The sequence below is a fragment of the Vulpes lagopus genome, chromosome 10, assembly GCF_018345385.1.
Source record: "Vulpes lagopus strain Blue_001 chromosome 10, ASM1834538v1, whole genome shotgun sequence".
In the NCBI taxonomy this organism is placed as follows: Eukaryota; Metazoa; Chordata; class Mammalia; order Carnivora; family Canidae; genus Vulpes; species Vulpes lagopus.
The window spans coordinates 42,613,845-42,636,157 of NC_054833.1; the positions used below are offsets into that span (position 1 = coordinate 42,613,845).

The window sequence follows — 22,313 nt, forward strand, 5'->3', positions numbered from 1 at the left end:
GCGCCCGCACCTCCTCCCCCACCGCGCAGCCCGCGCGCCCGCTCCTAGGCCGGGCCCCCTCCACGCCCCCCCGGCCCCCGGCCGCCGCCCCCCGCGTCGCCGCCCCCTCCCCGCGCGCCCGCCCCGCACGCACCTCCCGCGCCGCGCCCCCGAGGTGGTTAGCCAGACCAGGAGCTCAACCTCACACAGAGTCCAGGTAGGACTGTGGGCGCCATTGTGGGGAGTCGGCCTGGAGGACAACTGGACTGAGAGGTCACCTGGGGAAAGACTTATGTCCCCTCTAAATAAGGGAGGAACGTCTCTTCTAAAGAGTAATCATGTTTCCGCCAGTAACCTACGGGAGCGATACAACTTTTGAGCCCTTTTCAGGGCAACAGCGGCAAAGAGCAGCATGTTGCCTGTGAGCGGTTGGATGGTCTGCTTGATTATCTGGTGAGGTGGCGATTGCCATCCTGCTGTGGAGGTGTCCACTGGGGTTAGTACTGGCCCACACCCCACTGTGGGGGGTGAGGGGAGTTAGTTCCCGTTGCTCAAGAATAAACATGAATAAAAAGAGAGGATCAGATGTTTAAAATTTTAAAAGGAGTGGATTGGGGGCTTCTAGGTGTGACACATTGGTGGCCAGGTCTCCCCGTAGATACCCACACAGGTTGCTGATGTGCTGTCTGTTTGTCTGCAGCCTACTGCGCTGATGCCGAAGGGGAGGCAGAAAGTGCCACACTCGGATGCCCCCCTGGGCCTACCCACCCACCTCTGGCTGGAGTTAGCCGGGCTCTTCTTGCTGGTTCCCTGGGTCATGGGTCTGGCAGAGACAGACAGGCCTGGAGCCCAGGGTCCAGGGGGGCTAAGCTGGGCTGTGCATCTGGACAGCCTAGAAGGCGAGGGGCAGGAAGAGACTCTGGAACAGCAGGCAGATGCGTTGGCCCAGGCAGCGGGGCTGCTGAATGCTGGGCGCATCGGGGAGCTCCAGGGCTACTACCTCTTCACCCAGCCAGCTGGGCACCAGCAGGAGCAGCAGGTGGAGGCCCTCCGGCAGCAGGCGGAGACTGTGTTAGCCAGGCACGAAGCTGTGCGCTGGCACTCAGAGCAGAGGCTGCTCAAGCGGGCCAAGCGCAGCGTCCACTTCAATGACCCCAAGTACCCACAGCAGTGGCACCTGGTGAGTGTGGCCCTGCCGCCGTCAGCCGTCAGGCGGATAGGGTCTGGGTGCTCTCTTCTTTAGCGGGCTTCTGACTGTATTCTTCTCCCATTGCTCTCTTCCTTTGCCTGAGGAGACATTTCTGCGGGCTTCAGTACCACATTTGGCCCTCAGGCTCCCCCTTCCCTGTGCTCACTTCTGCGGAGCCAGGGGACTGCAGAGGTTAGGGTGTGGGTGCAGGGCCAGGCTGCCTGGGCTCAAATCCAGCTTTGCCACTTACGTGGAGATTGTAACAATACGTACCTTGTGGCATTCTGGTTAGGATAAGTGAATTAATAACTTTTATTGCCGGTGAATAATGTCTGGCCTTCCTGGAGAACGGGGTTGTGGCAAAGCCCTCACTTGTCCCTCTGTCCCCAACTATAACCACCATCTGGCTTTTTGATCGTGGCCAAGAGGGCAGAGGGACTGCTGCTCTAACTTGTCTGTGTGTGAGTTGTGTGAACTATGTTGTGCGTCCCTGGGCTCCCAGGGCTCCGGGAAGAGCTCCTGACCCTGTGTCTCCCGCAGAACAACCGGCGGAGCCCCGGCCGGGACATCAATGTGACAGGTGTATGGGAACGCAATGTAACTGGGCGAGGGGTGACCGTGGTGGTGGTGGATGATGGAGTGGAGCACACTATCCAAGACATTGCACCCAACTATGTGAGTGGCCCTAGAACACCCCCTCTGACTCGCATGTTTTACCTCCTTCGGGACACTGCCTCAGCCTGGCCCCTTTCTTAGGGGTCCCTCGGCCACACAAAAGGGTCTGGGACGTGGGCTGGCATTTCCTCCAGCCAGCATTCCAGTCTGGCAGCTATGAAGCAGGGAGGGGACTCCAGGTGGCACTTCCTGGTTCTGGTTGCTGCTCCCTGCCCTAGGGAGTAAGGAGTGGCCCCTGTGGGCAACTTCCCCCTCCACACAAACCCTGAGCACGTTCCTCTTCCCAAGATTTAGGTAGCTCTAAGTCTCTTTTATCCTGGACCTCCCAAGCCATGGAGTAGTCTCCTGGACCCGTTGTTGTAACAGTCAAGAAAGAAGTTTGCTGAGACCTTCTTTTGTGCCCCATGTGTCCTTTTCTCAAATCTGCATCCTGAGAGAGAGATGGGCCTGTTGCATTGGCTAGGACCCCCAGTGTCCCAATTTCTCCCAGGTCTCCTCTCTCCCTGAGCTCCAGGTCCTGACCCCTTAAGACTTGTGAATGACCACATGTCACCCCCCACATACTATGTTTCAGAGCCCCGAGGGCAGCTATGATCTCAACTCCAATGACCCTGACCCTATGCCACACCCAGACGTGGAGAATGGCAACCACCATGGCACGAGGTGTGCCGGGGAGATCGCCGCTGTGCCCAACAACAGCTTCTGTGCAGTGGGAGTGGCATACGGGAGCCGCATCGCAGGTACCTTCTGGTCTAGCCTAGGTGGGCTTCTCCTGTAGTGACAGTCTTCACTCACTGCCTGTCCTTCCCTCAAGTCCAGAGGTGTCTTGTAGGACACATCAGTTCACTGATTTTCATCAGTGCAGTGGTATTTCAAACACGTCATTAGCCTCAAACCTTATATAAAACAGATGAGAGTGGGACTGGTCCTGTCCCTCCATCCCTTGAGGAGGATGGAGGCCTCCTCAAGCCCCAAGTGCTCCGTCACCTCCCCCCTTTTTCTGATCAATTTATGTCCCATCAAATAACCCAGCTCACTGTAACAATGACTCCTTTTCCTTGCCTGGGTTATACTTGTATTTTCCTAATTCCCCAAGTACCCTTTTACCTTCTTTTCTTCCTTGTCCCTGTATGTCTGTGGAGGCTCCCCTCACACCTCCCAGCTCTCCAGCACCCAGCCCCTCTGATGCTTGCTATCTGTGCTCCCTCCTTTCAAGAGAGCTGAGCAGCTCTGGCCCCCACGGGAGCTTGTTCTGAGGCTCCTTCTCCCAGACGTTGTCCGTCAAGGCAAGACGTGAAGGGTGTGAACGGGGAAGCCCTCCCCGACTCCTCATGAGTGCTTGGAACCCACAGACTGAAAACAGGCTGCATTCCTCTTACACTCCAGCAGAGGTCAGCAGCCCTCTCCGTAAGAGCTCCGGAGTGAGCCAGACCGCTTCAGGCCCCAAGTCCCTTCAGAAAGCTCCATTTGTCCGCGTGGTCACCAGGATGTGACCCAGCCCATTTGAGAGGGTGAAATTAGGCATCCGTGGAGCAGTAACAGTAACACGTACCACTTATTGAACACCTGAGTGTCAGGCACCATAGCGGTGCTTCTTTACGTGATTAAGGATGCAAGTCAGGGAACCTTGGCTACCTCCATTCTAGCCCAGGCTTCTTCCCACCAGACCACATGATCCTGAAAATCTAAGATTTAGCATTACGTAAAAAAACATTCTGGTTTTTTTAGAACATCTTTCCAAAGATACAAGAACGCTCGGAGGGAAAAGTCTCCACGTGTGGCTCCTCACCACTCAGCTCCTCATCGGGTCAGGGATGGGGGAGGGACCAGAGTGGTTGAGGAGCTGATGTGGCCTTCACTGCCTAGGTATCCGGGTGCTGGATGGGCCCCTCACGGACAGCATGGAGGCCGTGGCTTTCAACAAACACTATCAGATCAATGACATCTACAGCTGCAGGTAAAGAGAGCCAGGAACACGGTGAGGGAACCCGAGGCTCCAGCACATGGCACAGAGCCTCCAACAGCGGAATGGCAAGATGGGCTGCCTCGGGCAGGTCCCTGCTGGGGGTCCTCTCCCTGGGTTCACCCTAGGAGTTCATCGCTCTGATTTCTCCAGATCCCTGGCTGCTGGGTTCTCAGTCTTAAGCCCCACGTCACCCCAGTGACCAGGTTGCCACACGAGGAATGTGGCAGTCGGCCCCATGTGTGTTTGTTTCAGGAGCTCCTCAGGGCTCCTCTCTGACCACAGTTGAGCCAAATGGCCCTGCACCCATTCCCGCGACCCTACACGTGTCAGTGCACCTGCAGCTTCAGGCTCTGGTGATGGTTGGGAAGGGGATGGGGACGTGGTTCCTGAAAAAGGGAGAAACTGAGTTTAGGCAGCCCTCATGACACCGATGGCATCTCTTTTTCCCCCAACCAGCACCTCCCTCAAAAGCACATCACCCACAGGATACATTTCCCTTAGAAAAGGTATAGAGTGGGCAGCCCAGGTGGCTCAGCGGTTTAGCACCGCCTTCGGCCCAGGGCGTGATCCTGGAGTCCTGGGATCGAGTCCCACGTCGGGCTCCCTGCATGGAGCCTGCTTCTCCCTCTGCCTGGATGTCTCTGCCTCTCTCTCTCTCTCTCATGAATAAATAAATAAATAAAATCTTAAAAAAAAAAAGAAGGTTTAGAGAACTCCTCAGACCCAGGAATTGCTACAGATGGAGTGCTTCCTTTGTGGGTGCTCTGCCATCAAGCTTGGTCTGAGTTCTCTTCATCAGGAGATGGTGGCCACCTGTCCCTCTCAACCAATATGTATCATCCCCTGCTCCCTAGGACCTGAGGAAGGATGTTTAGGGACCGGTGAAAGTAGTCCTAAGCTGGGAAAGTTTCTAAGGAAAAAAAGAGCCTTATCACATACTTCTGTTCTCCACTTTGGAGCAAGGGCTGGATCATTGAACTGGAACCCCTGGGGAGACAGGAAGACTCCAGACTGGGGTGGGGAGTATTGAGACTGGGAGGCCTATGGGTAGCTGCAGCGTGGCTCTGGCTCTTCCTTCTGGGTATTTCTCAACAGCTGGGGCCCAGATGATGATGGGAAGACAGTGGATGGTCCCCATCAGCTTGGAAAGGTAACTGAACTGCATGAAGGTTGAGAGGCCTTCTCCATTCGGGTCCTAGAACTGCTCTAAGCCACGGCCTTTCCTACCCTACTCGCCCCCTCCCCCCCCATCTGTGGTGCCAGACTCCTGTCATCCAGCCCTACCACCTCCTTTTGGGCAAGTCCTCATAACCTAGGGGTGGAGAGTGCAGGGGACACTAGTTCTTGGAGAAGTGGAAGGATACCTTGAGCTGTTCCCTTTGGTTTTGTGCTTGTGTCCCCTCCCCCCATCACTGGGCCCAGGCGATTCCCCCTTGCTCCAGTGCCTTTGGGCTTTTTTTCCCTTTTCTTTCTAGAAGAGGAAGAGTTGTTGGTATGGAAAGTAGAGGTTCCTTTTCTGGGCGTTCCTTGGCTGACCCAGGACATTTTTGCTCTTCAGGCCGCCTTGCAACATGGGGTGATTGCTGGCCGCCGGGGCTTTGGGAGCATCTTCGTGGTGGCCAGTGGCAACGGAGGCCAGCACAATGACAACTGCAACTATGACGGCTATGCCAACTCCATCTACACTGTCACCATAGGTAGCAGCCTGGCGGCTGTGTGCATGAGCATGCGCGTGTGTCACTCTGTAGTGAGGAGTGTATGTGGGACTCAATAGTGGAGGGGTTGTGTTTTGGGGTGCCCTGGCTTCCGGGATGTCTATCCAACTGTATGAGCACGATCTTCTCTCCAGGGTCCTGCAGTTAGGAGGGAGTAGCCCTGCTTCAGAGGATCTCGGGACTCCCTCAGATGTCACTGTACCCTGGAAACACTTTCAGCGCATCATCTGCTTAGGCCTCTGCTGCAGCCTCTCTTAACATGGGCCACTGGCCACCTGCCTGAAGGCTTCTCTGACACCCCCGAGCGTGAATTAGATGCCCCGTACCCGTGACCCCTACCATAGCATCCACTGCCCAGCCGTGTTTATTCACTTGCCCAACTTCCTCCCTGATTTTCAGCTCTTTGAGATAAACACTCTGGCCTTTGCCATGAGGCCCCAATGCCTCTCACAGTGTGGGACTCACAGTTGATAAATAATAAGTTAAAAAACATCAAGGAAGATGAATGTGTGGGTGGACAAGTAGATGCAGAAGTGGAACACCCCCAGTTTTACCGGGGAGCCTACTGAGAGAATGGTGTTAGGGCCCAGAACACTGTCTGCCATTTGAAGTTGCCTATTCAGGTGAGGAGTGTGTGTGCGCTGAGGCACTGGAGCCACAGGGATCAGTTTTTAAACTCAGGGCAGCTCCTGGATAACTGTGATTTCATCAGGCTTCAGCTCTCATCTCCTCTACTCTGTCCCCAGGTGCTGTGGATGAAGAGGGACGGATGCCTTTCTATGCTGAGGAATGTGCCTCCATGCTGGCGGTCACGTTCAGTGGTGGGGACAAGATGCTCCGGAGCATCGTGAGTGCCTCCTGGGCCCCGCACTCCCTGCCCCTGCGCCCAGAAGACTTGTCCCAGGCAGCACAGCCGTATTTCTCTGTTCCTTGCTTCCCTGGGCCACCCTTCAAGTCCTCTTCCCTAGCAGGTCTGGGTCTCAAAAGGGTATGCCACTGTTGGAAAATCAGAGCTGAGGACTCAAAATAAATCTGTAAATGGTTTTTACCTTTAAAATTTTAACTTACAAATATACATCTTGTCATAGGAACTACTAAGCGTCACTCTGATTAAAGAACTCTTTTGAAATGTCTTCCTCTGGTAGAATTGGGGCTTTGGCAAATTCCTATAGGCTTAGGAAGAAATCTGCATTCCATTGCTCTTTGGCTCTTCTGTAAATACTGTGAGTTCTGGGCACGTTCCTCGTTGGGAGTAAAGCTAGTGGTTCTCTTTATGGGATGGGCGGGAAAAGGAGTCCGGGAAATGTCTCTTGTCAGCCCAAGAAACAGTTCTTTCCTTGGAGCTAGAACTGGAGCCATATCAAATAGAAGATCAGAGCAGGCAAGTGGAGCTTCTCAAGTTGTGGAACCTTTTAAAGAATTCAGGGTCCAATGCCTACACTGACGGCTGGCTCAGCTCCATCCCAGCAGGTTCAGGCCAGGTCTCTGGACTGTGACCCCAGAGCTTCGTGCCTGCCCCTGCTGACCAGAATAGTCAGTAAGCTCCATGGAAGAGCTGGGCTAGAGCCTCGGGAGTGTCCTGCTTCTTCAGTGGCCTAGGTACTGGAGGTTTCTCCAGAGCCATTGGGAATCAGGCCACTCTGTCATCTGCTGGGTTGGATTCATTTTCCAAAACTGAAATTTTGTTTTGCCAATAAGTGATTTCTGGCCAACACATTGTTCCAAGGCCCTGTGCCATTGGCCCTCAGCCTCCCACCCCTGCCAGGGGAGAAGGAACAGGGAGTGGGATAAAGTAAACATGCCAGAGAGGCTGTGCCCAGCAGTCATGGGTCAGGTTCAGAGGGCACCCCACCCCAGGCCAGGCTGGGTAAGGAGGAAGAACAGGAGCAAACTGTGCTCCTCACGCCTTGGCAGAAACTGGGGGATTCACCCCACTCACCGCACGGTCACTCCTCTTACACTGCAGCACCTGGATGTCCTCCTAATCCCTCCACTTCTCACCCCCACCCCACCTTCCATCTGAACTGTGACTTGTCCAGATATGAAGAGAGACTTAGTTCGGCCAAACTCCTGACTTTTAGACATCCCTGCCTGGGAAACCCCCATTGCCAGTTTCTGTTGGGTGACCAGCTCAGTGGAGTGGTCTCCCCAGTGCAGGGCGTGGAGCCTGTGCTGCCCACCGTCTGGGTGCCTGGGGCGCCTCCCTGGGCTTTCCCGGGGGTCTCCTGCCAACGTTGGCATGTTCACAGCCCACGTGAGACTGTCCCCATGACGCCGTTTCCTTAACAGGAAAAAACCCAGTCTGCTCCCTGGCATGGACCAGCCTCCCCAGTCTCACTGAGACTACAACTTGGCGGTTTTTTTCCCCTTTCCTTGTGGGAGCGCAGGGCACCTGGGTGAGAATTGCATCTCTCGGCAGCTGCTATGACAGCTAGGAGGGAAGCAGCGAGGACAATGGAGAAAGGACAGTTCTTGGCAGAAGTTAGTGCCCTGATATCTGCCCTAGAGAGAAGCCTGGGAGAAAAAAGTGCTTAGCCTTAACACTGGGACAATGTCCTAGATCCAAAGGGCTATCATAGAGCAGACGTAGGCAAACCCTTTGTAGCACCAGGACCAATTAGAGCACAAAAAGAACTTGATGCCATCTCTTCCTGCAGGGAACCCCCCCCACACACACACACCCTCCCCCCACTGTTGCCTCCTACCTGAGAACCACAGGTAGAGAAGGGAGGCTCATGGGAACCATCCTGAGGCATGGGGCCCAGAGCCCAGAGGCAGTTGGGGCCAGGGTGGGCAGGCAGTGTAGACACAGCCCATGTTGAGCCCACGGGGCAGGCAGGGGCCCTGTTCCCTCTCCCTGGAAACACACTCCCTCTGTTCACACTGATGTCACTCCAGCCCCTGTCGCTGAGCTGCCAAGTTGGATTTCCTTGAATGGTGCCGTCACTGCTGTCTCAGCTCCAGCTGGGGCCCGGGAGCTCACCCTGCCACTTCCTCTGTCTAGCACAGTTGTGGGGGGTGCAGGGTCAGAATGGGGAATTTGGGAAACTGTTATTAGAGTAGCAGGAATCAGGAAGCTGCCCTCCACCCGCCTGTGAGGCCTTCCCCACAGCTCCATCTTTCTTCCTGCAGCCAGACCCTCCTGGGTACCTCTTTAGTCTTTATTCGTCTTTTCTCAGTTCTATAGAGCTTGTCCTTTGTCCTGACCTGCTAGTTGGCCTCCCCCCTGAGGCTTGTTCTGAGCGGCCATCCCCTCCCCCTCTCTGCGCAGCACCTGTGAGCTCCGTGCCTAACCCAGCCTCTCCCCCACCCACTCCCAAGGTGACCACTGACTGGGACCTACAGAAGGGCACAGGCTGCACTGAAGGCCACACGGGGACCTCAGCCGCAGCCCCCCTGGCAGCGGGTATGATCGCCCTAATGCTACAGGTGCGGCCCTGCCTCACATGGCGTGACGTCCAGCACATCATCGTCTTCACGGCCACCCAGGTGAGACCCTGGCAGCCAGACACATGGCCTGGCCCCACTTTACCCAGAGTTTCTGCTCCCAAGCACTTGCAAGGAGTGAGAGGCTTCAGACTCACCCAAAAGTGAGGTGCCAAATGCTTTACAGAGCTACCTATGTATAGAACAGGTATGGGGACCCCATCATGGGCCTAGACTCATCCGTCCCTGTCCTACCTATGCCATTTCACCTGCAGAAGAGCCCTCTGGGCTCCTTTACTCCGGGGCTTGGCTCCCTCTCTTGGAGCAAGCCATGGGGGTGGTGATGTCATGGGGCTTTGCCCTTTTGTCCCAGCTCTCCTTGGGGAACCCGTTCCTAGTTGCCTTAGTGGGAGAGTCTGGATGGGGTCAGCCAGCAGGGTCAGCAAGGAAGCCAGAGTTAGGTTGTTGATGTTATAGTTGACCCTTGAACAGCATGAGTCTGAATGCATGGATCCACTGTAAATGTATTTTCGTCATAACATTTTCTTTTCTCTAGCTTACTTTCCTGTAAGAATACAATATATAATGGATATAATATACAAAATATGTGTTTATCAACTGTTTGCCAGTAAAGCTTCCTGTCAACAGCAGGCTATTGATAGTTAAGTTTTGGGGAGTTAAAAGTCAGAGATGGATTTTCAGCTGTGGGGGAGGAGGGCTGGCACCCGTAAGCCTTGAATTGTTCAAGCATCAGCTATACTTTGGGAGCCCCCAAGACTAACCAGGACCTCTGTTCTCCCAGTATGAGGATCGCCGTGCAGATTGGGTCACCAATGAGGCAGGCTTCAGCCACAGCCACCAGCATGGGTTTGGCCTGCTCAATGCTTGGAGACTCGTTAATGCAGCCAAGGTGAACAGGTGTTGGCAGGGCAGGGACCCCTGCATGGGGTGGCTGAGGGAGGGGGCCATAAGTGCCTAAAACCTTGCCTGGCACGTCGTAGGTACTTAATAAATGTTCTTCATTTCATTTACCATCATGCCAGCCGATACCCATTTTTCAAACAAAGAAGCAGGTGCAACATTATCATTGAAGTTTCCAAACTGTTGGTAGAGAGTATGGCTTGGGGCTCTCAGGGGGCTCTGGTTCTCCTCTTCCACCCTGGACACGGCCACTTCCTCTGGTTCCTTGTTTTGGTGCCACGGGGAGTACTCCTGAGGGTCATCAAGAGCCTCAAGAGTGAAAGGAAGTGATGAGGAGAGAGAAGAAGGGCTGGGCCCTGAGGATCGAGTTGATGAGTGTGTGTGGTCCATCCTATTCATTCACCACCATCCCTTTCCTTTAATAGATCTGGACCTCTGTCCCTTACTTAGCTTCCTATGTCAGCCCTGTGTTAAAAGAGAACAAGGCTATCCCGCTGTCCCCCCACTCACTGGAGGTCCTGTGGAATGGTAAGTAGTCAGCAGAAAGGGGGTTAATCTGGGGCATGAGGTTTGGGGCGGGGTGATGGGGAAGTTAAACTCATCGTCCCTGCCTTTAGGAGCTGAGCTCCAGCCAGACCTGTGGAGTTTTCTTTGACCATTTTAGGACATGTTGCTGCTTCTGACTTGGCTGGCCTCTGGCTGCTTGAATAAGACCTTTCTCCTGAGTTACTAGTAGTGGGTAGGAGCTGCTGAGCAACCAGTCAGGACAGTGTGGGGGAGGAGTGGTGTTGGGACCGAGCAGACGAGGCAGGGCTTGAAAGATGCTTCTTTGACTTCCATGCCAGGAATTGCCAGGCAATTCTCTTCGGCCTAGTGGCCTCTGGATGAAGTAAATGAATTTCTTCCTTTGATTCTCCGGCTTGTCTAATACAGAAGTCAGATGGGCTGTTTGGGGTGGGACAGGAGGACCTGGGTGTCTCCCTGGGGTGTAGTTGCCTGCCCCCTGCCCCCACCTCCCGTCACACCCAGAGTCAGTGGTACTGTCTGAAGTTCTGCAAGTCAGAGGTGTGGTTTGTGTCGAGCACTGAGATTGAACCCCTGCCCAGAGAAGAGGGAAGCTGGGTGACAATGCTTGGCATCTGTCAGCAGATTCCCCCGAGTTCCCGTGTGAGAGTTTCCCTACTTCTAGCTCCGAGGAGGATTTTATTTTTTTTCCCTTGAGGAATTTTGACAGGCAGAGTTGTTTTGCTATTTTTTGTGAAGATCGAAGCATGCCATGTTTGGGGCCCAAATTAGAACTCCGTCCTCAGCCACTCTGGTTTGATCCTAGAAAGTGATCAAACCAGAGCAAGAACAAGAGGAGGAATGGCCAAAGAAGGGAGCTCAGAAGGGCAGGGGCAGCTTCCCTTGGGTGGAGGTTCCCCTGAGAAGGGTTCCACTTTCTGTCTCCCTAACCGTGCCCAGCACTTGCCCAGCTTCCCTCTACGTGGAAGGAAATCCATGGACCTGGTTCATCGCACTTTCCGTAAAAGGAATGCTATCTTGGAAAGGGCACCGGCCAAGGCAGAGAAGTGCAGGAACATTCCTAGGAATGCAGTTCAGTCGGAACCCCCCCGGGATCTGTACTGACAGGTCCTGGAGATAGTGTGCCCTCTAATTTGGACGACTCATCCGCGACTCTCCGACTGTCCTTTAAGTAACAGTGTGACCTGTAGTCACACTTATCAAATGGGAGTTGACTTCAAAGAGGGTTGGGGGCCTTCCCAGCCTCGTCACCATCTTCTTCCCACTGACCGGGGGACATTGCTCCAGTAAGCAAGACCAGCCTCCCTGGCAACCGCTTGTTTGTCACTAGGAAGGACAAATGGTCCTGGGCCAAGAAGAGTGGAAAATGGGGGTAGTGGAAAGAGAGGAGAAAGCAAAGGGAGGTGTAGACTCTGAGTTTTGCTAGTGTGGAGCGTAGTGGGCAGGGCAGCTGCGAATTTCTGAGGTCAGCAAGGGTGTCTTCCCTCTTGTGACTCCATTTACCCCCCTGGAGAAGACAGGACAGAAAGCGCAAGCTCGTGGGTGTGCCCGGAGGTTAAAGAGAGTCTAGTTAACAGAGATTAGGGTAGCTCAGCCCTAGACTGTCCAGAAACATGCCCCCGTGGCCAAACTTTGGTCTTTCCCCGCAAGACCTGGCAGGACTTGAAAGATGTCTGAGGGCTCAGAGTGAACTTTTTGTAAGGTGGAGGGGGCTGACCGTGCCACAAGAGGAGTAGAGGCGAGCTACTACTGAGACTCTAGAGCAGGCGTCCAACAGAGCTTTCCACAGTGATGGAAATGTTCTCCGGCTGTGCTATTCAATTCAGTGGTTCCCTACTAGGAAACAAGTCCCTGCCTGCCTCTGACCTGGAACCCTTGAAAGTCAATTAGCTAAAGCCTTGCTCACTTGTATCACCCACTCTCTCTGCCACAGAAGACTCAGTTCATTGCAATGAGCTTTCTATCCCCACGTCACCATGTGCTGTTGGATATTCCACCAGCAGAAGTCATGTCATACATGCAACATTTTAGATTTCATTGTCACCCCCTTAGAGCCAGCTGGCTTTCCAGTGTCTCCTATTTTCTGCCAGAGCCGTTGCCACCACACTTGAAGCTTTGGAGTTGTCAGCCACCCCCCCCCCACCCCCCACCGGATCCCTTGATTCTCCCCAGGTCTTCCTCTGTCCTTCCCCCTGCACTGGAGTCTTTCACATATTTCTCTGGAATGTCTCTTGATTGATTCACTCATTCATTCTGCTAACGTGAGACGCGCCTCATTCCAGGCACTGTATTAAGTTCTGGGGATTCAGAGATAAGACAGGATCCCTGCCCTCAGGAGCTCACAGTGGGGGAAAGGTGGCCCCGGCTGCGGTAGAGAGATGACACCGGTGTCACCGAGAGATGACTCCTGCTTGGGGAAGACGGGAGGGCTCTTGGAGGAGCCAGGGACTGACGAGAATTCCAGCATGTAGCTGGCCAGGAGAAGAGGTGAGGAGAAGGACATCCAGACAGCGGAGGCCACACCTGCAGAGTCAGTGGAGCTTTGGGGAACCGCGAGCCCACATGGTAGAGCTGGGGCAGGGGCATGAGGAGCAGGACCAGATAGAACCGGGTGTGTCACGGGGGGGGGAGTTTGGACCAGACCAGGAAGGCTGTGTGTGGGGAGCCTTTGAGATAAGTTGTCACCAATTGCTGGTAGGGAAAGGTGAAGGAGAACAATCCCTTGTCTTTTAGACCTACATACTCTGTCTCTACTGGTAAGATTACAGGGTGCCTGGAGAGGCCATCGAACGACTCTGGGAAGGGGAAGAAGTGGGGACCATTGATGAAACAAGATTGGCCATGTGTTGATAAGTATTGGAGTTAGGTATTGAGAACATCTGTTCTATTTTTTATATGTGCCTGGAATTTTCTCTAGTAAGAATATATGTGTATGTGTGTGTGTATATATACATATATATATATGTATATATACACACACCCATATATGAATGTATATATAAATAAATTTATATGTGCATTTATATTTTTAAAGCCTTTTTTTTTTTTTTAAAGATTTTATTTATTTGACAGAGGGAGAGAGCTAACAAGCACAGCAGGGGGAGCTGCAGAGAGAGAGGGAGAAGCTGAGCAAGGAGACTGATGTGGGGCTTGATCCCAGGACCCCAGGATTATGACCCGAGCCATAGTCAGACACCTAACCAACGGAGCTGCCCAGGAGCCCCCGTTTATATTTTTTAATATATAAAACGATTTACAAGTTTTTGAGCTTGAGCAGCTGGGTAGATAGTGATGCCATCAAATGAGATGAAGAGCCCAGGCTGAAGGACAGATCTGGACAAGGACTGGGGAGTATGAGGAACTGAGGCCGGGAATTTGGCTCTGCTGTATTGGAGGCTTCTGGGCAACATCTAAAGATTATATCCAGAAAGTGGTTGACAACATAAGTTCAAAGGTCCATACTGGTGGCAATGGTTTGGGAGTCACCAGTAAAGGCAGAGGAAAGGAGAAGAAAGTTGCCCAGGGTTGGCAGGCAAAGGATAAAAGAGGACCCAGAACACAGACTGCATTAAAGGCGTAGTCCAAGGAAAGACACTTCTGAAGAAAAAGGGGAGGGATGAAATGGGCCAGGAGGTAGGAGGAGAGTGTCACAGGAATTTTGGAATTCGGGCCATCTCAGTGAGAGAGGGCAAGGAGACAAGACGGAGGGGCAGCCTTCTGTTTGCCGCACAGGTCCCTGGTTACCTGGAGAACTGCCTGTGTACTCATAGGGGCCAACATTCAATCACACCTGGTTGAATAATTCATGGGGATAGAAGATTTCGGTTAAAGATGGCAGCTTGAACATGTTCTTTTACTTCTGCTTTCTCCCAAAACCTCACCAAAATAAGAATAAAGGAATAAAAATGGCATAAGCACAAGGACAAAGAGAATGGGAGAGAGACTAGAACCAATGAGAGATTTCATCAAATTTTTGGAAGATGGCAAATGAATGGAGAAGTGAGCAGGGCTGAGAAAATTGCATACCAAATACCTGCAAAGGCGATACTAAGAAACAAGCCCCTTCATGCCACAGAATCCCAAAAGGCTCAGGATTTGGAGGTCCCATATGTTCCAAGAGACAGAGATGAGGTATGAGGCGAAAAATAGGGAATCGCTGAAAAGATAGACTCCTAGGCACCTTCTCCCTTCGTTGGCAGCCAGCTGATGCCCCTTCCTTGTCCTGGCAGGAGTGGGAAACTTTGCTCTCCAGAGCCAAGGAGGGTACAGGGGGAGGGGGACTCTCCCCTCCAAGCCAGCTGCCCAGATCCCAAGGCCCTGGCAGCCAGGAGATCCAGAGGCTCTTCTCTAGAACAGTAGGAGGATCCCTCATGGAAAGACTTGGAGATAGAGATACAGAGGGCTCCTCCACAAACCCGTCAGGTGCCAAGCCAGTCCTTAGGGAAGCCCCCCAGTATAAGGTTCCACCCATGCTTAGACCCTCCAACTGGCTTTTAAAGCTGATAGAGATCACTGCTCACTTGAAAAAACAAAGAATAGAAAACTTCCAAACCCTGAGGATGGTTGCAGTCGCTAAAATTCAGCGGAACTAATTATCACGTGGGAAGGTCGAATAAGGATACTTTCAGACCTGCAAGTCTCGTTCATGCTCTCTATGTCTGAAACTGCCAGTAGAGGCAGTGATTCCACAAGGAAGGATAAACCAGGGGAAGGAAAAGATGGGGGATACGGCAGCCCGGGTGGCTCAGCAGTTTAGCGCTGCCTTCAGCCCAGGGTGAAGACCCTGGAGTCCTGGGATTGAGTCCCACATCGGGCTCCCTGCATGAGGGAGCCTGCTTCTCCCTCTGCCTGTGTCTCTGTCTCTGCCTCTCTCTGTGTGTCTCTCATGAATAAATAAAGTCTTTAAAAAAAAAAGAAAAGATGGGGGATAGAGAAAGGGCGTGCAGACTGAGAGGAAGCAGAAGGACAGGGAGGCCCCAACGCAGTGGCAGCGCAGCAGATAGGAACAGGAGCCTGGGAACCCAGGTTGGAGGCACGGGGGAAAGTAGCACCGAGGGAGCCTCTGATCTGTTTGTTCATTTGAAGAAATAGTACTCAGAGAGGTTATGTGGTTCTTTCGTGCAGTTTGGGAAAAATTAGAGCTGGGGAAACGAATTTAAGTAAACCAAAGAACAGGGCAATGATTAACTCCAGAGGGTAACCAGCAAATTGTTCAGAAAATGAAATCATTATATACTCCTTGGCTAAATTCCATATAATATTTATAAGGCCACGTAAGAAAACAAAATATTAATCTAACTAAAACTTGTGATGTAGTTATTTTGAGAAGATGGACAGGAGGGCAGGGTAGAGAGAAGGTCTGGGCATGGTGTTAAATCCTTCTCTGCTATAATCAGAAGTAAATAGTGTCTAAAACTGATAAACCATGAAATAGTCACACATGCCTATTTGGAAACAAAGGTAGGTCCCAGAAGAAAACAACCAAAAGCAATAAACAGCGTCTGCTTCTGTGGAGTGGCTCATGAAGATGGTGAGGAATGGGTTAGGAAATTGCTCTTTGACTTGTGAAGCCATGTACACTGTCTTGATGGAAAAAATGTTAAGAATGGATGGGAGGGTAAGAAGTGCAGATAGTGAATGTAGACATCTTTTCCAAGAAGTTTCCCAGTAAAGGGAAAGACATACGACCCGATACTTACATGGTCTTAGTACTCGGTACTGTTCTAAGTGCTCGACGTGTATGAACTAATACAATCCTCCAACCAGCCTCACGAGGTAGGTAGTGTTACTCTCCAAGATTTCCAGTTAAGGAAACAAATCTGATTCTCACATTTAGGACAGGGCTGCGCTAGGGAGGATGCACCCAGGGTGGATGGCTCCAGAGCCCACATTCTTAACACTGGTGGGCAGAAGGAAGTGAAGAGTTGAGGGAGGGTTTATTTGTTTTTGTTTTTTTTGTCTGTAGTAGAGACATAAACAAGCCGATCCAGCCAAGGAGATGGATCATGGGGCTGGTCTGATGTTGGACCCTTGCCAGCCAGTTGCTGTGAAAGGGAAAGAAAGCAAAGGAGCTTGAGACCATAAACAAGAGGGTGTTGGAGAGCTGAGCGGTGGGGAATCTTAGCCCTTAGGGGAGAGGAGCTGGGTGGAATGCCAGGAAGTGAAGGACGAGGTCAAGAAGGGAGAGAGAAAACAGGTGGCAGGTACTTGTTTTCAGAAAAGGTGGGCCACTGGCTTTGAAGACTCGCCGGGTGGAATGGAAGAGCACGCACACTTGGCCACGTCTATGCCCGGAGAGAGGTCGAGATGGGTGTTTACCACAACACGCGATCTAGAAGTGTGGGAGCTTCTCTGCGTTTTTGCTCAACTCCTCTTCTGATGTGTCTTCAATTCATTTGCATCGCTTATCTGAAGAAACCCACAATGAGTGTCTCTAAACCACTCAGAAGTGAAGCAGTCCCAGCTAACGACCACGCCCAGGGTGTGGTCGTGGAAGGGGGCACCGACATGGGCAGACCAAAGAGGCCAAAATATGAGGTCACGACGTGGGACAGCGGTCCTCGGAGCAGGAGCACCGCGGGGCAGGGGATGACCAGGCGGTGCACCTCTATGAGCGCAGCAGGGGGGAGCGGAGGGGGGCTGAGTAGGAGGCCCACGGGCAGACAGTAGTGGTGCCACCGACCCGACCGAGCCTTGCCTTCCTCTTGCTCCCATGGCAGCCGTCCACCCTCTCACCGGAAAGTGGAGAGCTGGTCTCCGCCTTGCCTGTTGGATAAGTGGAAGAAGTGCTTTAGGAAGAATTTTTGTCTCCTTGCCCCCTAATTTTTTTTTTTTTAATATTCCCCACTTGAGTCTTCCACCTTAGTAGTTTGTGTTTTTCTTAAACTTCGTTTTGAAATAACCATAGATTCACAGGGGGTTGCAAAGCAATGTTTGGGGGGAGTTTCATGCACCCTACTCCCCATGTTGGTGTCTGAAACAATTCTAATACAGTATCCAGTCCAGTAAAATGACATTGCCATGACCCATGGGGCATAGTCAGATCTCCCCGGGCAGACAGGCACTCCTGTTTGTATGTGTGTATGTCGGGGTGGGGACGGGGCTCCAGCGTGTATCCAGCACTACAACCAGGATCCAGAGGCCCCCACCCCCACGCCCGCCTCTCCGAGCCCCACTGTGTCAACCCTTTGTGGCTCTGCCCACGCCCTGGGCCCCATCCCCAGTGCAGTGCCTGGCAACCACCCATCTGGCAACTGTCTGCACACTTGTGTTATTCATGAATATTACACAACGGAAATCACGCACTGTGTATCCTTGTGAGGTTGACTGTTTTTCATTCAGCATCATTTCCTCGTGGTTTATTCACTTGAGTAGTTTTTTTAGAAACTTGTACTGCCTTCCGTATGGAACTTATTCATTTCCACCCCTACCTTCGGGCCATCTCCCCTCCTGGGCTGTACCGCTGCCTGCCAACACTGTACCCGTCCCTTGCCGCCTCCTGCAGATCTCCCTGCCATGTGCCTAGAGCCATCTGGGTCCTCTCTGTTCTAGCATCAGTTATGTACTCCTCACACCGTCTCGTTCTCCACTTGCAGGTAGAAGGCAGAGATCATGTCCAACTTACCTTTCTATCCCCAGCATCTAGTACAGTGCCTGAAATGTAGGAGGTACTCAGTAAATTATTTTTTGGGTGAATGAATGGTTGAAGTTGCTCTGTTTGGTTCTTATATTGTGTCTTGAATATGTTACCTTCCCAACGAGACTCTAGATTGTCAACCCCTTGACAGCAGCCACGACAATCCATTTATTCGCGTGCGCAGTTAGGGCTGCGTTAGGTATTTGTATGTGGCTTCAATGAGCATGTGCCTTTGTGTGTGTTGGGATGAAGTGAGGGCGTAAGTGTTTATGGGGCTGGTCTCCCAGCTGCCCAGCCTGACTTCCCACAGTCAGCAGGACGGACCTGGAGATGTCGGGGCTGAAGACGCTGGAGCACGTGGCGGTGACAGTCTCTATCACTCACCCACGACGCGGCAGCTTGGAGCTGAAACTGTTTTGCCCCAGTGGCATGATGTCCCTCATCGGCGCCCCCCGCAGCATGGACTCGTACGTACACCCGTCCATACCTTTGAGCTTTTTTTGCATCAAGGGTCTTTGCAAGGAAAAGATACAGGAGATGTGGATGCTGGCCCTGCCCTGAGCTCTGCCGCACGGGCTGACCATGGCAGCTGGAAGCCATTCATTGCCCGTTTTGTATAAGTCACTTACAATGTGCCAAGCACTGTACTTGACCAAAATTTTCTCTAATTCTTACAAGAACTATGCAGAGGAGCCTTTAACCTCCTTTTACAAATGAGAAAGTAAGTCGCAGAGCTAGTAAGTGCCTGAGGAAGTAACAGCCTAGATCTGTCAGGCTCCCCAGCCTGACATTTCTTTTCCCACTGTGACATGTTGACACCAGTCCCTCATCTGGGATCCCCGGGGAAGGGACAGCTCTTGGGGACCCCTCATGGCACGCTCCCCAGTGGCTGTAGCTCAGGCCACAACTGCTACGTTTTGACGGCTACTGCAGTGAGGAAATCATGTTTGTGGGCAAAGGGTCAGTTTGCCCTGCCCTACGCCTTCCAAGTTTTCTACTCTTTCCTGCCCCCCACAGAGATCCCAACGGCTTCAATGATTGGACCTTCTCCACTGTGCGGTGCTGGGGGGAAAGAGCGAAGGGGACTTACAGACTCATGGTCAGGGATGTAGGTAAGCCTGCCTGCCTTCTGTCTGGTCCCTCTGGAGCACAGAGCCCCCACAGAGACCATCCCGTGGAGAATGCATAGGGTTGCCATTGGACCAACAGGGTAGATGCCAAGAAGTACATCCCATCTCAAATATGGGTGCTGAAATCTGAAATTGTTCATTGATACTACCTCTCATATTCCTTGGAGAAGTGACTGATCCATTTTTCCTCAGGATAGCAACAAAAATTCCCTGTTGAAACCACATTTCAAGTTCTTTCACATATAACCATCCTTCGACCAGCCCTGGTAGGCAGGTAAGGGCAGGACTAATTTTCACCATTTTTTGGTTGTTGTTTTTTTTTTTTTTTTTTTTTAAACTGAGGTCCACCCAAAGGTCTGAAGTGACTGGTACAAGGTCATACAATATTCCAGAGGAGACTGGAAACCAAACCCAACTCTCCTGGCTTCCAGCCAAGTTAGGTATTCACTAGACTGGTGGTTTTCAAACCTTTCTTTAATTTAGTAGGAAAAAAATTTTTTTTCAAGCAAAATCCCAACTGAAACCCTAAAATATGAAAGAAACAAAGGCAGAACTTCTTTGCTTCAGAGTTAGACCTTTCAGCCTCCCAGTCTCCATCCCTAAGGGCACCCCGTGAGGCACACCTGCAGAAGCCCTGGTCAGTGGACACAGGCCTCTACTGCAGCAGATCGTGTGCTCCAGTCCCCCTAGGGGGTGGGGCGGGCAGGGCCTCTGCTGCTCGCAAGGCCAGTGGAGGGGCAGGGCTCACAGACACCCCACTTGCTGCCCTAGGAGATGAGACACTCCAGCCTGGCATCCTCCGGCAGTGGCAGCTGACCCTGTATGGCTCTGTGTGGAGTCCAGTAGACATCAAGGACAGGCAAAGGTAGGTGCCAGATGCAGGTGCCAGGGGGAAGCTGCTCATGGGGCTGGAGGAGGCCTCTGAAGGAGCTCCACCTCCCTGGGAACCCACAGTACAGCTCCCCACCCCATTTTTGTGATGAGGCTTCCTCCCTCTCTCCAGCCCTGAGGTGGGAGGAGGAGTGAGGGCCCAAGGGAGGGGGAACAAGTTCAGGAGGGCATCCTCATGTCTTTTCTTCTCCACAGACTGTTAGAAAGTGCCATGAGTGGAAAATACCTGCATGATGGCTTCACTCTGCCCTGCCCTCCTGGGCTGAAAATCCCCGAGGAAGATGGTTATACCATCACCCCTAACACCCTCAAGGTACGAGGGCCTGGCCTCCAGCTCCAGCTGGGTGGGCCAGCAGGAGTGTCCTGGCAGATCGAGTCCTTGCTGGGGTACTCCAGGGGACTTGAGAAGTGAGGGGCTGGGAGGACCTGGGTTGGGGCGAGTACTTCAGGGTGGGAGAGGTAGTCCCTGGAAGGTGACAGGCTTTTTCTGAGTTCATCGTTCTGGGCCGAGGAAAGCCACAGGCTTTGGGAAAGCATCACTAACTTAGGTGCTTGACTTTTCCCCAGACTCTGGTGCTGGTAGGCAGTTTTACCATCTTCTGGACCGTTTACTACATGCTGGAAATATACCTGAGCCAGAGGAACGTGGCCACTCACCGAGTTTGTAGGAGTGGACCCTGTCACTGGCCCCAACGAAGCCAAAAAGCCAGGGAAGAGGGAACAGAACTAGAATCAGTGCCACTTTGCAACAGCAAGGATCCAGATGGAGTGGAGACGGAACATGAGGGCCCTCCCACCACCTCTGATCCCCTTGCCCCAGACCTGCTGGCTCCAGGGGACTGGGGCCCATCCCAGGACAGGAGTACCCTGAACTGCCCTCATCATCACCTAGCGCCAGACCTGTTGCAGGGGAAAGAGGAGCAGATTTGCTGACCCAAGGCCTAACAGACTCAACGTGGGACGAGCTCTTCCTTCCTGAAGCCAAGGAAGCTGGGAAGGCTGCTCTGAAGTCCCGGGAGCTCTGGGGAGAAGGCAGCCGTGATGCTAGCATCAGGAATCCACAGGCCTAAAGAGCGCGCTCTGACTTCACTCCGGGAGGGCGAGGGCCTTCTGAAACTGCAGTGACAGGAAGAGTCCCGGAGAACAGTGTGGCCACAGCCACTGGATCTTCCTCCAGCTGGGCAGGGGCTCTTGGTGAGAAGGTCTTGGACACGTGCTCAGCCTCTCCCATGGGGCAGGCCTACCACCTCGTTTCTCCTGGGCAAGCCAGTGATGTGGGTCACGGGGACCCTCACCCACCAGCGGCCGGGGTGGAGCCTGCGATGGCCAAAAGAGCCTCTCTGGAGAAACGTCACTGGGTCACATGGGAAGAGGGCTCGGGCTGAAGGCTGGGAAGAGCCCGTGGCTATATGCCTGCCTTTTAATGACCCAGGACCTAGAAACAGCCGTCTCTTCCTCTCCCTCCGCCCCCTCCCTGCCTACGCCTGGAACCTAAGACGCCTGGAACCTAAGACGTACTGGTATGGCAGTTAGCCCTCCACCCAGCACTCGCCCTGAAAGCAGCTGCCTCCGTTAGCCCCCATCAGAAGCCAAGCCCAAACACACCCCGATTCCTTCCCCGGCGCCCCTCACCCTCCATCCTGAAGGATCGGTACGATGCTCCTGGCAAAGCTGCGGATGGGCATGGGTCCCCGGCGCCTGCGCGGCTTCACGAGGCGGTCTGTGGCAGGACTGTGACGGGGGCAGCCACTGCCACTCCAGCCCTGCGACCAACCGCCCTGTCTTCCCCTGCACAGTGCTCAGGGAAATGGCCTTCCCCGCTGGAGGCCAGCCGTCTGCCTGACGGGCTGTGACGCCTCCCGGCATTGGCCTCCTCCCCTCTTCTGAGCTAGTTGATTGATCAAAAGTTTTTTTAACGCTTAAGATTTGGGTTTCTCTTTTCACAGCCACATTTGGTTGAATGTTTTTCTGCACAGCTTTTCCAAAATAAAAACCTTCCATGCAACGCTGCCCTTCCCCATCCTTTCCTCCGCCTCCTAGAGCTAATGCCAGTTGCCAAGTCGCTCCTCCCGGCCTTCGGTCCCTGAAGTTCACTCTCCTCCTCCTCCGCCTGGTCCTCTGAAGGACGCTGACCCCTCCTAGGATCCTAGGATTCGAGGAGTCCTTCAGAGCTGGCGGCCAGGAATACCCGTAAATGTTCCTTGTCTCTTGCCTGCTCATATTTCCTGGAACCAGAAGTGACTAGGGCAAATCAAACTCT

At 53.0% G+C, this 22,313-nt stretch overlaps 1 protein-coding gene across 2 annotated transcripts; it reads left to right on the forward strand.

Annotated features, from left to right (window-relative positions):
* The first annotated feature begins 148 nt into the window (after positions 1-148).
* PCSK7 (proprotein convertase subtilisin/kexin type 7) lies at positions 149-22,058 on the forward strand. Of its 2 annotated transcripts, XM_041770635.1 has the most exons (17): positions 149-196; positions 331-475; positions 680-1,159; positions 1,709-1,843; positions 2,418-2,583; positions 3,710-3,800; positions 4,905-4,959; positions 5,368-5,506; positions 6,271-6,371; positions 8,846-9,013; positions 9,753-9,860; positions 10,297-10,399; positions 18,343-18,499; positions 19,050-19,144; positions 19,934-20,027; positions 20,249-20,366; positions 20,621-22,058. In XM_041770635.1, exons 3-17 carry the CDS (start codon positions 692-694, stop codon positions 20,984-20,986), a joined length of 2,364 nt encoding a protein of 787 aa, XP_041626569.1. In that variant the 5' UTR covers positions 149-196; positions 331-475; positions 680-691; the 3' UTR covers positions 20,987-22,058. The 2 variants fall into 2 exon arrangements, with proteins under 2 accessions (XP_041626569.1, XP_041626570.1); XM_041770636.1 differs by lacking the exon at positions 331-475 and having other exon boundaries at positions 158-196.
* Positions 22,059-22,313: the final 255 nt, after the last annotated feature.

Excerpts from the sequence above, each read along its gene's own strand:
- PCSK7 (XM_041770635.1), top strand. The coding sequence starts at position 692 with ATGCCGAAGGGGAGGCAGAAAGTGCCACACTCGGATGCCCCCCTGGGC. Across the intron at positions 2,584-3,709 it reads ATACGGGAGCCGCATCGCAG|GTATCCGGGTGCTGGATGGG; the intron begins GTACCTTCTGGT and ends TTCACTGCCTAG. Across the intron at positions 19,145-19,933 it reads ACTCATGGTCAGGGATGTAG|GAGATGAGACACTCCAGCCT; the intron begins GTAAGCCTGCCT and ends TTGCTGCCCTAG.